The following is a 16,116-nucleotide window of genomic DNA, read 5'->3' as shown; positions in this document are numbered from 1 at the left end:
TCAGAACCATGATCCTGAATTCTTTTGGGGAGTGAATATCTTCTAGAGGGCCTCGAGTGAAAAATAAAGCTTACTTTTATGATTTGCAATAATGCCTTTTGATAGCTAAGCAGTGTTACTGAGGGATGCAATCCACAGAAGAGTCAGACTTAAAAACCTCAGCATTAAGAAGAATTACACGTGGCTTCTGTGGGTTGGGAGGCTGGGCGGGGCGTCAAAATAAGCCCACGTGATTTAGCTTTGGCCGGGAGTTTCCTATGGGGAATTATAAGAACGTGTATCCATTTATTCATTTCCAAGTAGTTACTTAAGTGTGTGAGGCGCCCACGGACGATACAGCAGTGAACGAGGTAAACAGGCTCCTTCCTCTAATTACCTTCAGGTGAGTTTTCATTCGAACCCGTGAATCCAAGAGCACAATACATTGAATGAAACAGTGAACCAAGGGAGCCACGGTTCTTCACGAGGCTTAGCAACAGTCAGAATTTTAATTTTTAGTTTCCTATTCTTGGATGCCGGGTCCCAGTTCTGCAAGGGCGGCGGGCAGGTGGGATGTGAAAAGATTCCCCGCCGAAAATATACGCAGACTTGGTGTTTGGGTTCGGCATCTTAAGATTTGCAGTTCTAAATGATACCGATGGCGCCGAACTAACAGTACCTAAGAAGCAAACGAGATTACGGAGAAAAACCATTTACTCCATGACAGCCCTCAGAAGGAACAGCCACCGCTCAGAACAGCCCAGGAAGACGCGGGACTACAATTCCCACAAGCCTTTGCGGCCCCCTCCCAATCAGCAAAGCTTTGAAGTCTGGGAAAGATGAATGGATGTCGGGCGCACTCCGGTGGCGTCATTAGCGTGCGACTCAAGATACAAAACTGATCTGGGCTACAAAAGCATGGCAGCTGCTGAGACGGCGCTGGTGTCGTCGTCGTCTTTGGAAACCGGCCCGGCCCCAGCCCCTGAAAGTACAGGAACAGGTGCTGCCACGGCCGCCACCTCGCCAGCGACGGCTGCAGCCAGGACGGGATCCGAAGCCATGGTCTCCAAGGCCGCTTTGGCCACTAAGCTGCTGTCCTTGAGCGGCGTGTTCGCCGTGCACAAGCCCAAAGGGCCCACTTCAGCCGAGCTGCTGAATCGGCTGAAGGAGAAGCTGCTGGCAGGTACTGCAGCCGGGTGGGGACCAGGCCGAGTGGTGGCCGCGAGAGCACACGGGCTTTTTGCGCGTTCTCGGCTCAAGAGATGAAAGGAAAGGGAGAAGGACCACTGCGTTAGATCTGGACAGAAATCTGGGGCATCTCGGGCTTGGACTTGAACTCCTGTAGCCTAGTTGGCAGTTGTCGCTGTCGAGGAAACAAAACGAAGCAAACCCCACGCACACACCAATAAACCTCAGTCTTGAGCATGCAGACCGATTTTTGTGTGATCTGACCCCGGAGAAACCTTCTGTTTAGTTCACGTAGATGAACCCCACTCAAAGCAAGCAAACACCGACTCGATACCCCCAAAGTTGCATTCAAAATATGTTGGAAATGCAGATATTACTTTGTTAACCAAGATTTAAACAGTGGTTTTCACATAGCCGGCATAAGACTTGCTTAGGGTCCCTTGTACACGTGCAGATTCCTAATCCTTGTCCCCCAACCCCCACCCCGAGATTGTAATTCCAAGGGCCTGGGGTAATTTTAGGACACTATTTTAAAACTCTGGCTCCAGGTAATTCTGATGTCTAGTGTATGGACCACATTTTGAGCAAGACTAAATATAAGTTGGACACTTCTCTAAGACCTTTCTTTTTGTTTGCTTCCTCATATCCACTGAAAGAATATTAGGAAAGCCTGAAGGTTCTCACAGTCCATCTGCCTGACAGATCATTTCAGACGGTGGCATCAAGGAACCTAAGCTATATTGGACACTTAAAATAAACCAGATCTGTGCTAGACTATAGGGGTGTGAAGATGAAAGGTACTGTCTCATCCCTTAACTGAGCTGGTAGCCTAGTAATTTCTGCAGCCTTTGGTGGTAAAACTATTTAAGTAGATAAGTAAGGCCCTCCAGAGTTTGTCCCCACTTGTTTTTCCATTAAACCAGTGCAGGAACTAACTGTCTTACATTGTTTTGTATCCCCATGCAAACTTGACACTTTTTTTTAAATGCAAAAACAAATTATTCTGATAAGAATTTATTAATTAAAACGTACACAATGCAGATTAAAATGTTTATTGGCAATAGGTACCCTCTTGCAGATGTTTAATTCCAGTTTTATCTCTACTTCTTTTGTTAAACTTTTCTTATACTTTTGTTACCTGTAGAGATGGGTGATATAGGAGATGTTGAAAGAAAGAATTGCATCAAGGGTGAGCTTTGTAGTGTTATAATGTTTCCTTTCAGCAGAATTGCTGCATTCATTTGGCCTGATTTATTAGCTAAATTGAAGGTTTTGTTGTCATTGTTAATCCTCACCCGAGGATACTTTTTCCATTGATTTTTTATAGAGAGTGGAAGGGAGGGGGAGAAAGAGAGAGAGAGAAACATAAATGTGAGGAAGACACATCAATTGGTTGCCTCCCGCATGTGTCCCAGCAGGGGCCGGGAATCGAACCTGCAACCCAAGTACATGCCCTTGATTGGGAATTGTACCCATGACCCTTCAGTGCACAGGCTGATGCTCTAACCGCGGAGCTACACCGGCCAGGGCTGAAGGCTTTTCTGATTCTCAAGGTAAAGATAACCATTCTTTTTCTCAGACAGCTATCTGGTAGGATCAAAGCCATATCATGGCTTTCTGGTTAACCTGCCTCCAAGAACTGAAGTTTCATTTCGAAACTTGTTTAAAACTGATTGTGTCAGGGTAATGCTGTGCCTTCTGGAAGCCACTCACTCAGTGTAGACATTCTCATTGACACTCTCCATTTCTGTATTGCTTGTGATGGCCTATTCTGTATTTATAGTAACTAGACCAAGGCTTCCCAAATTCCTTTCTGACTGGCTATTATAATTACCTGGGGCTGTTCTTAAAGATACAGATTCCAGGGTACACATTCTAATGCCAGCCAGAGTTGACAACCACAGTCAGTGGTCATGGCCTCTATGTATTAACATTCCTTGCCTTTCCTGACATCCATTCATGTCATACTAAACTCCCTACTCTTCTTTGTCTGTTTGCATCTTTCAGAGCCTGAAACATCAGAATTTTATAGCTAGAAAAGACCTTACTAAATAGTCATCCATGAATGGTACCTGTGGGGTGAACCAAACTCCAGTATAGTAGTGGTGGTATGTCTTCGAACTTGAAAGAGGTAAATTTGGACACAAAGGGAAGACAGAAAATTCATAACCCTTCCTACTCCAAGGAATGTCCAGTTGAAAATACAAAGAGTTCGCCAAAAGTTTTCTATACACTAGTGGATGAGAGATCCATAATGGGTTGCAAGTGAAAGGGGAAGCGTTTCAGCCTAGGTCAGGCCTTACAGGTTTCTATGAGAGCGGTCAGTCAGGGCCTTCCAGGCATGGTGATGCTGTACTCAGAGAGGGGCACTGGGACTGTGGTCCAGACCCTGGGCTTCGGTCTCAGGGGGCTGGCTATTATGTGGCGAGGCTGAGCAACCCAGCATAGTGTTTTTGGCTTCTCCGCTATTGCTTTATTTTCCACCTTTTCCTTTTATTTATTTTTATTTTTTTGTCTTCTCTTTTCATTTTCTTCTGCTATATTTTCTATCTTCTTGGTGTCCGTGGTGATAAGGAAGGTTTGGTGGGCTTGGGTGGTATGGATCAATACGGCTGTTCCTGCTTCTCCCCTTTCTTACTTAAAGTCCAGTAGCCAATATTCTTTTCAATATATTCTTATATGCCATAATAATAACAACAACTATCTACTATTAGAGTGTTTGTCACTTCCAAAGCATGCTCAGATAACATTATTTCAATCTACCTTTGCAATAGGAATATGAGAGAGACCAGATTGACATCCTTTTTTTTTTTTAACTTTAAATGCTTCAGAGATTAAGAGGCAACGTAACTGTTACCTACTTCCCACATAATCTTTTGTTGAGATTTGCTTCTTTAAGGAATTAGGAGTTTTGGTTAGGAGAGGAGGATAATGAATGCAGATAGTTTGAGGACTTGGTGTTTTTAGCAGTAGCCCTGTATGAGATGTACTCACATTGAGTCGTGGGGTTACTGGCAAAGACCACTAGGAATCAAAAGAGGTTTAGAAGTGAAACTAAGGACGTTTAAAACTAGCTGTGTATATGACAACTGCCTTCTTTTCATCATTCTCTAACAGCCCACTTCTACCAGCAGTTGACAAGATTTTTATGGGTTAGCCTGGATATTTACCCACTTTTTTAAAATGTTATTTTTCCCGATGAGAAAATGAATTCTAGTTCCTAGACCACTAATTTTGGAATACTGTATTTTTGTAATTTCAGGAGTACTGTATCTGTATATTTTTAAAAACCCATTCTTTGCCAGTACTGTCACAATCTAAATATGTGAAGTTTGTATAATTTTTAAAATTGTTTTAATACCCTCCCCCATTTTTATGAAGATTCTACTTCATCATCTTGGTATTGGTAATTACATTTTTCACCCCAATTGCTCTCCTAGAAGCTGGAATGCCTTCTCCAGAATGGACCAAGAGGAAGAAGCAGACTTTGAAAATTGGGCACGGAGGGACTCTAGACAGTGCAGCCGGAGGCGTTCTAGGTAAGAGACGTGAACGGAAGTTTAAAGTAACTTTCACTTACTAAGAAAGAAATATTTATTGAGCACAGATAAAATGAAGATAAGACAAAGCCACGCCTTTTTCCATCAACTGGCATATTTCGGATCTAATGGCTTTATAGCGCCATCTTCTACAGAAGCTGTAAATGGCGTGGGTTGTATAAAGCTATTCCAAATAGCCACGTTTGTGTGGCCAGGACTTGGAGAAGGGGTTTGTATGTGTGCAGCAAAGAGTTAACATCAGCAGGCCCCAAATAAAAATATTTAGAAAGTCTGCTAAGAGAGCTTGCCCTTGGCTGGCACCTGGGAACTTGGATTTTGGGGAGTATTCCCACCCTTCTCTATCTGATAGGGGTTGTTTATTTGGCCTTGACTGTGTGAGAAGTGTGTTTATACTGAACACCTGCTCTTCTTCGAGTCTAGAACTTTGTCCCCCACACAAGCAGAGGATGCCTGAGTGACCAACCGTCTCGTCTCCCTGCAATGAAAACTTGGGGTGCTGAGTTTCTGATGAGTTTCTTGGAGCAGGGAAATTGCATACATGTTATTGCTTTGTCCATTGTTGGAGAAGGGCACGCACCCCAGTGTCCCCTGCACCCTCGTGGGAGAGAGAATGAGGATGCCTGTGCATGGGTTTCTCCAGTGTCTTCCCCTCTGACACAGCTGTGTAACTTTCCTGTCACCGTGGTACATCTCAGCCATGTGTGACTCCCAGCGTGGAGTGGTCGTGGGGACTCCAATCTAAGTATAAGGCTTTGTTGTTTTTTTGTGTGTGTGTTTTTTTAACTTTTGGGCCTATTTAGAATCTAATCTCTGAGATCAGCTCTCTTGAAAAGATGAATCTAATAGTTCCTGAGAGAAAGTCACTTTCTCTTGGAGACATATTCGTTGAGCATTTTATTGCTTGTGGAGGAAAATCAGTAGAATTGATTGAGGAGAGAAAAATAATTTCTTTCTTTCTTTGCATCAGGTAGAGGCTTTGAAGTCTACCTTTATAGACTACTGAAATGTGTATCAACAGGCTGGAGATATTTTACAAACTTTTTCTGTAACTGCATTCATTGTCACTGAAATACATACATTGGGGTTCCCCTCCTCTCCCCCTTCCCCACTAGAAACAAACTTTTATGGAACAATACTTAGATGCTCTGGTGTTTCGTACTTTATTCTGTTTCCTTTTTTAAATGCTGATTATAATCCACTAAATTGATTTCATGATGCACTAATGGGTTGTGACTCATGGTTGGTAAGTGTGCTACAGTATCCAATACATTCTGTTAGAGCTGAGCTTAGATACAAACAAACAACAATGAACCTGATCTGAGTGATCCAAAGGAAATGAGTACTTATTTAGAAGAAAATGATAAAAATTGGCGAGGGAAATTATATTTTTCAGAAAAATTAGAAACAAGGTATGATTTTGAATTTTCTAAAATTATAGATTTTTTCATTCATATTGGCAAAATATATTTACTTTGAGGTTAAAATGGAAGCAAGCACAAGAAAATCCATTTTCCTGAATTAGAGAATTTGAAGAGACAAATTCTGACAATTTAATGTTACTATTTTTAACTAATGAAAGCCATTTATTTGTGAAACACTTTGTATTTAGGACATTCATAAATTATATACTTCATTCCTTATTATAAATCTATAGGTATTATTATCCCATTTTATAAAATAAATGAAGACCCCAGAGATAAAGTAACATGTGCACGGTCATAGTGAGTGGCCAAGTCAGGATTTGAACTCAGGCCTGCTCGGTTCCAAAGCCATTGCCCTAATCTAGGATGGCAAATACCTGGCACTCTTGCCTTTGTTTCCTTCTTCCCATCATGGAATTGCCAGTCAGTTGCATCACTCTTTGCCATTGGTCCCAGATGTGGCTTCACTGTTCCTATCAGCTCAGAACTCCTTGAGTTGAAGCCTGTTTGCTCTAATCATTCTGTCCTACTGTTTTCCAAGGCACAACACCGTAAGTACAAAAAGAGAGAGGATAAAGTCTGCTTCTTATTTGTGAATAGACCAATTGCATTACTTTCTGGTGGTTATTAGTCACTGGTATGTAAAAAGTAGTGATATTCAAGGCAGTCAATTAAATAAGTTTATTTTTAGCCCTAAACCTAAAGGATCTTCTAGTTTAGTATTGTGAAGGGTGGCACTTGGCTGAGATTTGTATGAGTGGAAGAGGTCATATTGGAAATAAATTTTCATTTGGAGGCTTAATTTATATTTGAGCACCCAGGGACTTTTATAATGATATAATATGATGATATCATTTATCATGATGATATAATTTATGTTCATATGTCAAATTTATTATTTTTTCTTCTAAAACTGATAAAGAATAAAGTTTTCAGTGAGGAATAAAGTTAAAACAAAAAAATTGGTATTTAGTCACTAATTAAGGAGTATTTGTTGGTCTAAGTTAGTATTTCTAGAAACTGTTAAGATAAGTTGATTTTTGGGCTCTAATCTTACATGAGTGTGTGTACTGACTGCTTTTTGTACTAACTATATACACCCTGGGCCAATCCCATAACCTTGATGAATCCTCATTTCTTCATCTATTTTTCTGTTTTTTAATATCTGCTAAGGGTTTTTTTGTTTGTTTGTTTGTTTTGTTTTTAAATTGATTTTAGAGAGAGAGAAACATCAATCAGTTGCCTCCCTTACGTGACCTGGACTGGGATTGAACCCTCAACTTAGGTATGTGCTCTGACCAAGAATCGAACCTGCTACCGTCTGGTGCACAGGATGACACTCCAGCCAACTGAGCCTCGCAGGCTCGGGCTTAGTTTCTTCATCTTTTAAAGAGGGGTAATATCTACCATAACTCAGAAGGTTTATTGAAGTATCTTATGAAATATCTATAATATAGAGATATATACTGTACTCTGTAAAGTACTTTATAAAAATCATTAAAAAAAAAGCCAGACCTGTGTGACAAAATATACTTTTACTTTAAACATTTTAGAGTTTTTTGCTTTTTTTAAAAAATAATATTAATGGTACAAATTTAAGAATTTAGTTGACAACTTAAGACATGATCTGAAATTAAGGTTTATAATTCTGTTAACCTATTGTGTGTGTGTATAAAAACACATATAACCTATGTAAGTCTATAAGGAGGGCTTGCAAAATTCTCAGAAACCCTGTGGTAGGCGGAATGATGCCCCCCTAAAGATACCCACATCCTAATTCCCGGAACCTTTGGAAATGTTGGGTTACATCATCACAAAGGGGAGTTAGAGTTGCAGGTGGAATTACTGTTTCTAATCAGCGGCTCTAAGGTAGAGCCTCCTGGGAACCTAAGTGGGCCCAGTGTAATCACAAATCAGTTGTAAAAGTGAAAGAGGAGCCCTGGCCGGTTTGGCTCACTGGTTAGAGCGTTGGCCTGCCGTCCAGAGACCCGGGTTCGGTTCCTGCTAAGGGCACGTGCCTCGGTTGCAGTTTGTCCTCTGCCCTGGTTGGGTTGTGGGGGAGGCAGCCACTCGATGTGTCCCTTTCACGTCGATGTTTCTCTCTCTCTCTTTCTGCTTCCCACTCTATCTGAACAAAAAGTGGAAAAATGTCCTCGAGCGAGGATAAAAAAAAAGTGAAAGAGGAGGCAGAAGAGGGAGAGGCATAGCAATGGGAGCAGAGGGCGGAGTGGAAGACTTGCTGGCTTTGTGTAAGGACGAGGGTCACAAGCCAAGAAACGTGATGCCTTCTGGGAGCTGGAAAGGGCAAGGAAACTCCCTAGGAGGGCCCGGAGGTGGGGAACATCTGGCCCGAGGGCCCTATAAGGCCCGAGAAATCAATACCAGCTGACATCACACGCCTCGCCCAATTCGCCTGACCATATAGCAGGCTTATTTTTATTTATTTTTTGTTTATTTTATTTATTTTTTGGTACATGCCCCTAGCGGGAACTGAACCTGGGACTCTCTGGTCCGCAGGTCGACACTCCAACCGCTGAGCCAAACCAGCCAGGGCAGCAGGCTACTTTTTAGGTTGATAATTCTGTATGGCCTGTGGATGATATAAATATCCAAATGGCCCTGGGCAGAAAAAAGGTTCTCCCGCAGGACCTCTGGAAAATAATGCAGCATGCAGAGACCTTGATTTTTAGTGGAATAAAACCCATCTAAGACTTCTGATCTCCAGAACTGCAGGAAATACATTTGTTGTTTTACCACTGAGTTGGTAAATTATACCCACTTATAAATCACTTAAACTGGAAACTAATCTTCTGTATACCACTTAAAATTTTTTCTTAACTTTAAAGGTTATAAAATCACAGTGTAGAAATTAGGAAATATAAAAAAAAGTTGAAAATAAAAGTTATCCATTTTTCACCTTCTAGTGATAATTGTTACCATTTTTGCCATGTTTCCTCATAGCTTTTTATGCAAATTTTCAAAGTTGAGCTGTTTTACTGTATGTACATTGTATCCATTTTTAACTTACATAATAACATGAGCATTTTATCATGTTAATTAAAAAACTCTTTGTAAACTTTTTTTTTTACTTTATCGAGGAAAATTTAACAAATATAGTTGTATATATTTGAAGTGATGAAATTGTTGTCTTCTCTGACCACAATGATATGAAACTAGAAATCAGTCACAGGAGGGGAGCTGGGAATTCTCAGATGTGTGGAATTGAACAGCACACTTCTGAATGATTAGTGAGTCAGAGAAGACATCAAAGGAAAATCAGAAAATACCTTGAGACAAATGAAAACGGAAGCTCAACATACCAAAACTTATGGGATGCAGCAAAAGCAGTTCTGAGAGGGAAGCAAACATTATTTTTAATAGCAGCTTGAGGGGCTGACATGTGGATAAAATACAATTGACTTAACCATCTCCCTAGTCAGAGTCATTGAAGTTACCAGAGTTGTGTTAGTGGAACTGATTTTGTGAGAAACATCTTTATGATAAAAACTTTTTCTATGGATTATTTAAGATACATTTCTCGAAGTGGAAAAATACAGATCTTTTAGGATGATTGCAAGAGTGTCTTTGACAAATGGTGGTAGACGCTTCCAACTGCAAAAAGCTTCAGAATTACATGTGTAATACCCCTGCCTGTCCTCAAGTGGCTCTCGTCATAAATAAGGTCTGTCTTTATGAGTTGAGAATAGAATCCTAGGCCATTTGGATAGGTTTGGAAATAGTGGGTGTTCTACAAAGAAACATTTGAGCACAGTACATTTGGGAGACCGAGAAAGGAAACAGACAGATCGTGAGACAGGGCTTGGAAAACCCTGTTATTCATTTATTCTCTTGATCCTGCACACATTTTCAGACGGTTGCTCCTGCTTTTCTTTCCAGATGAACATTCCCTCTGTCTTCGGTGGCAGAGGTCCTCTTGCCTTTCCGGACTCTGGATGTCAAACTCCATTCTGTCCTATGTTTTCGTTCCCTCACCGGCCGAAACCAGCTCTTCTTACTCCTGTACCTACACAACAAGCACTGCATACAATTTTGATCGATTGAATGGGAAAAATTTGAGTAAAATTTTGGTCCAGTAAACTGTCCCTTGAATGGAAGCTGCATAGTTAGCTGGGTTTCAACTCCAGGGACCACTCCTTTTAGTCTTCCTAAAATTCTGCTCTTACTAACCCCGAACTTCAGTGGCCTTGGTTTTCTCGGATACAAAGTGCGAGGGTTAACCTGGGTAATTCTAAGATACCTTCTTATTTCAAATTTTGTTATTCAGGATTACAGAACCAGCAGAGAAATCAGGTCAGCATTTCAACCACACAAAGCCACACACGCCAGCCTGCTCTGAAGGCCCCCTGCTCTCTCACTGATAGATCCAGTGTGCTCGTCCTTGTATCTTTAGGGCATGCTCCAGTCTTCTCTGTGTTCACATCCTGTACATCCTTTAAGGCCTCACCGGCCTGGTTGAGATGCTTGAATGAAGTGTTCTTCAGCCTCATCAGCCGTTTACAGTGCTCCCTCCTGTACCTGCTACAGCACTCACTTGTTCTCTGTGTTCGTTTTGACACTTCTCAGACACTATCATATTGTTATTTAGTGTTTTCACTTGTTAATTCAGGCAACCTTTTTTTTTTTAGCACTTGTGATTTCCCTTGTCTGCATTTTATTTTCCCCATGAGATTATAAGCTTTTTCAAAGTCAGAAAATGTGTTGTTCCATTCGAAGTCTTCTTGGGACTGTGCACATAGTAGCTGCTCTAGAAATGTTGTTGGGGATTCTTTTTTTTTTCCCTCACCCGAGAACATTTTTCTATTTTTTGTTCAGATAGGGTGGGAGGGAGAGAGAGAGAGAGAGAGAGAGAAACATCGACGTGAAAGGGCACATCAAGTGGCTGCCACCCACACAACCCAACCAGGGCCAGGGCCAAACTGCAACCGAGGTACATGCCCTTGACCGGATTCAAACCCTTAACTCATTGGTCCACAGGCTGATGCTCTAACCGCTGAGCCAAACCAGCCTGGGCAACAAAAATGTGCTCGCTGTGCAGTGAAGAAATGATTATATCCTCTCATCCTCACCTAGTGAAATGTGTTATTGTATGGTTAAATAATATTTGACATTGAGGAGATAGTGGGTCATTGTTGTAATATATATATATATTATTTTTTTTTTTTTCTGTGTGAGCATACATTCTCCTGGCTCTCATTTACCATGTATTCTTCTTTGCATTGGGGCATTGGGTTGATTTGTTATGTTTCTGTTTTCTTGATTGTAAACTGCTGGGCAATAATCATCTTTAAATGGTTCATTACCTATGATAATAGCTTTTGCTTTGTTTAATAATGAACTCTGTCAAAAGATTATCTTACCATGGTTAATTGTATCATGTATTTTTCACTGAAGCCCATATAAAATTCCAGTGAATCCTTTAAGATTTTTCTAAAACTTGTTATTATCTAAATGACCTGGTTGAGGTTTCTGCCATGTTTTATAGTTTAAGAAAGAAAAAAAAAGTCTCTCTTCCATTTCCTGTTTAGAATTTCTTAGCTGCATGACAAGTTCAACTGATGGGAGTAATGGGAGCCCTCACATTATGCTCAGTGTATGCTCTTTCCAACTTCACATTACATATGCCAGGAAATTATGACCAGAATATGTAGATATTTTAAAAACCTACTTTTCAGAATAGAGTCTCATAATATTTCTTTTTTTGATTTATAGTGGTTGGAATTGGAAGGGGAACAAAAATGTTGACCAGTATGTTGTCAGGGTCCAAGGTAAGAATACTGAAATAGTTCTGTTTTTCTTTTTTTCTTGAATGTTTTTCTTAATGACCATGTGTTGGATTTTATCAATTAAAAAATAAACAATATTAATTGTATGGGTGTCAGTCCTGAGTATTCAACACAATGACTGTCTATAATCATATCTGAGAATTAAAATGAGACTATAAATTGGAAAGTCAAGACTGAACAACAAATTTGATTTATAGAAGTAAAAACTCTGCAGTGCCCATCATTTAAAAAAATTATATTTAGTTTTTATATAATAATTATATTTCTTAGATGAAAAGGAACTTATAGATCATAAATTCTATTGGCAGATTTTATTAAACCTTGGAATTTTTATAGAACAAGACCATGCATTTTTTGACAAAACACACGCTTTGTTCAATGGTTGCAGATGTTTGCTAAAGAAAGGAATTGGGCTTTTTTTAAAAATAAGTTTTTATTGGTTTTTCAGAGAGAGAGAGGCAGGGGGAGAGTGATGGAAACATCCACGTGAAAGAGACACATTGATTGGCTGCCTCCTGCACGCCTCCTGCTGGGGACCCAGCCTGCCACCTGGCCTTGTGCCCTGACCGGGAATTGAACTGGGACCGACGCTCAGCCCACTGAGCCACACTGAGCCAGAAGGCCGGGCTGGGCTTCTTTAAGATGATAAGTTACATCATTCACCTATTAGAGTAGCCTTGACTTTTTGAGGCTCTTGAAGGGAGAGAGGGAAGGGGTTAGGCAGACGCCAGGGCGGCCTGAAGCCTGTGGATTGTGGCAGGCCTTCAGCGAGTGACCCTCAGGATGAAACAGCAGGGTAAAGGAGTCGGGAAGCAAAATGTCACTGTGGTTAACCTCTTGGGCTTCTCAGTTTCTTCTTAGAAAAATGATTTGATTCTCTCTAGGATCTCTTCCAGCTCTAAGAGATGATACTGTCTGTATTCTGACTAGTTACTAGGTTATAGTAGTTGAGGCTAGGGACCAGTGAAAATGTCCGTGGGAGGAAAATTAATATGCCATTAGGTAGAGAAGAATTTCAGCAAGTTCCTGGACTAAACTTTCTGTTTTAAAACCCTTGCTCTGAATCTATATATATCTCTCTATCTCTATCTCTATCTCTATCTCTATCTCTATCTCTATCTCTATCTCCATCTCCATCTCCATCTCCATCTCCATCTCCATCTCCATCTATCTATCTATGCATCTATCTATCTATGTATCTATCTGTCTAGTAAAGGACCATTTAAAAATTTTTTTCAGTTCATTGCAGACCAATTGATGACTTTTGTAAAATATAATTAACATGTTACGGCAATGTCAAACCGCTGAATAAGTTTCTAAACACCCTCATTTTCTGAAATTAATCTTGTCATGGGTATTGGACCTTGGACCACACTTTGAGTGGCAGTGGTTTAAGTAAGCTTTTTTAAAAATAAAGAGCCCTGGAGAGCTTAATGCCTTTGACATCACATTTTAGTTATTAACTGACATAAACAAACTGTCTCTTTCATTTGAAATGGATCTTAATGCCTTAGATAAATGGAAGAATTTCAGTGTGGTTTGCTCTGTAATCTTCAGAATGTTGGTGTTGAAAAGTCACAGAATACAAAAATTGTGTTAGGATGCATGAGTTTGACAGTTTTACAGTAAATTTGTATGGTTATACTTAAATACTTACACATGGAGTTTAGAATCTGTTTCTGATACATCTTTTGCCAGTTGCTTAATACATGCTAGTTAACTCCAAAATATAAGCCATAGTAATTTTGATATAGGATAATGAACAATTTTTATTTATTTTTTGACATGATTTGGTATTTTTCAAAATCTTTACAATGAACAAATGACTTTTATAATAACAAAAAAGATATATTTATATTAAGGAATTTGTTTGGGGTTTTCCAAGATAAAATATTTTGAGTTCATTGGAATATTTATTATCCACCCTCAACCACAAATATGCAAAACGCAATATATGTTATTGAAAGGTTTTACGTGTAAATTCCAGGCACATTTCCAGAAATACGATGGCTGGAAATGTAAATACATTCTTGGCTCTGCCTTAAGCTTTATTTATCACAAACCATTTTGGTATTGAACTGGGAAAGCTGAATGTCGAAATCACTGACCCTCAGTAACTTAAATAGAAAGTCCCGGGTGCATCTTATTACAGACACCTAGGTTTTGGGTACTTCACATTTCAAAAATAAGATTATTGTGTCATTAGCTACTTGTAGTATTTATACTTTTAATTTTAGATTATGTATTTGTTGAGAAATTAAATTATTTAAATTTTACCTTTAATTTTGTTGATTATATTTTTCTCAAAAACTGTTAATGAATTTTTAAAAATAGATTTTGTTTTTAGCAGTGAAAGAGATTATAGAGATCCTCTTATTCAGTAGCTTTCAAAACTTTTTTGACTAAGACCCAGAGTAAGAAGTTTATTTTGCATCATGACCCTATATATATACATGTATAAAAAAGAAATTTTTTATCAAACAACTTTAGTCCTATGTACAATGTACTCTTGATATTTTTCTTCCTATTTTATTTATTTTTTAAATGGAGTCTGTAGTCTCAAACAGAGCTGCTGTTTGACCCAATGTTTACTCTTTTGCCACGTCCTACTTATACAGATGATTTTTTATTTGCATCACAGAAAATTAGACTTGTCGTATGTGCAGGGTGGAGTTAACTCAAGAGTAGGAATATTTAATCCCAGGGTGGCAGCTGCTCGATGTTCACGTTTCGGCAGGGTCACAGTCTACCCTTTCTTTCCTCACCACACAGTTCTAATTGGAGACATTGCTGCTTGAACATGGCCTAACACGCTTTTCTGTTGAACAAAGAAACATGCTTAGAATCTTCAACATAATGCGGCTTCATACACCCACTGTAAATTAATGGGTGGAGCACTGACCTTTTCAATAAAATCTTCAGACCATTAGATTATTTTGCTTCCATTTTGAGGACCCGAGACTGTTCAGACCACCCAACTCCTTTTTCATGTTTCTTCCCATTCAGATCAGCGTCAGATTTAAGAAGAGTCTTTCTTTGTCTTCATCAGCTTCCTCTTCTCTCCTGTAGAACGGTTTGCTCTATACCAACGATCATGTTTCTCTTGCCATCTGTTCCTGCACTGCATTCTCTGCAGATTACATGTATAATGTGTATAAAAAGCATCTAGGTTTTCTATACATTGCCTTGTATACAGAAGTTGCTCACTAAATGCTGTTATGACTATTCTAAGTCCTTCGTCTATCCCCACTTCTCTCTCCTGAGTTCCAGGTCTGTTGTATCTCTTAACTACATGTCCCATGGACACCTGACACTTATTTTATCCAAACAACTTCTGTTGGACATCGTGAATACAGCTCATTTAATTCCTTTTGTTGCTAGCTGTGATTTCTGGTGGCCTAGGCAAAACATGGCCCTCCTCGGAGAGAGGAAGCATGCCGGTGCTCTAAGGGAGAGCCAGCTCTCTGGACAGTACAGTCGGAAAGAAATTTCCTAGTGAGAGATATCGAATGACAGATAGATGGTAGTTTTCAAAAGCAGTCTTGCAGCAGATGTACAGGTGCATAAAATGACTTAAGTAAAATGCCTCTGAGAGAAGTTAGGCTACTGTGTCCCTTTGGCCTGGCCTGATCCAAGAACAGAATCACAGAATGTAGATTACCTGGAGGAAGGCGGTGGACACATCACCTCTGCCATCTGCCCTAAATTATACTTTGTCTGAGCAGAAGCTGGACAGCAGATATACTTGGAAGTAACAGATTTTGATGAGGTTTGGGAGTATTTACTAGCTTTCTATATTGCTGATTCAAGTTGGTTACTTATATATGTTTTAGAAACCAGAGGAGAGACGGAAGGGTTGCTGTTCCATTATGAAATCACTGATGCCATGTAAAGACTCTGACTGGCAGTTTCTGGATAAGAGGCTGCTCCCATGTCTGTGCAGAGATGCACCATAGTAGTGCCTGTCAGCAAAGCCAGCATTATCCCCTCCAAGAGTTGAACAGGTGTGATTGTTAGGGTAGGCAAGCTCTTCCCCCTGGATGTGCCCAGAGGACAGCAAAGTGCTCCAACTACACAGTAGCATTGTCAGGGTAGCTATTCAGTGTCACTCTGAAGTGTGACTTGAAAAATGCCCCTGTGAAACGCAGCCACCTCTAAGATTTG

At 39.9% G+C, this 16,116-nt stretch overlaps 1 protein-coding gene across 1 annotated transcript in view; it reads left to right on the top strand.

Annotated features, from left to right (window-relative positions):
* The first annotated feature begins 880 nt into the window (after positions 1 to 880).
* Positions 881 to 16,116, top strand: part of TRUB1 (TruB pseudouridine synthase family member 1) — a 32,331-nt gene continuing 17,095 nt past the window's right edge. The window contains exons 1-3 of the mRNA XM_036265398.1: positions 881 to 1,162; positions 4,608 to 4,706; positions 11,879 to 11,934. Of these exons, the coding sequence (XP_036121291.1) occupies positions 898 to 1,162; positions 4,608 to 4,706; positions 11,879 to 11,934 (420 nt within the window). The 5' untranslated portion in view covers positions 881 to 897. The remainder of the gene's footprint in view (positions 1,163 to 4,607; positions 4,707 to 11,878; positions 11,935 to 16,116) is intronic.

This window comes from Molossus molossus, unplaced genomic scaffold (assembly GCF_014108415.1).
Source record: "Molossus molossus isolate mMolMol1 unplaced genomic scaffold, mMolMol1.p scaffold_m16_p_17, whole genome shotgun sequence".
In the NCBI taxonomy this organism is placed as follows: domain Eukaryota; kingdom Metazoa; phylum Chordata; class Mammalia; order Chiroptera; family Molossidae; genus Molossus; species Molossus molossus.
This window is presented reverse-complemented; position numbering and strand designations above follow the sequence as displayed.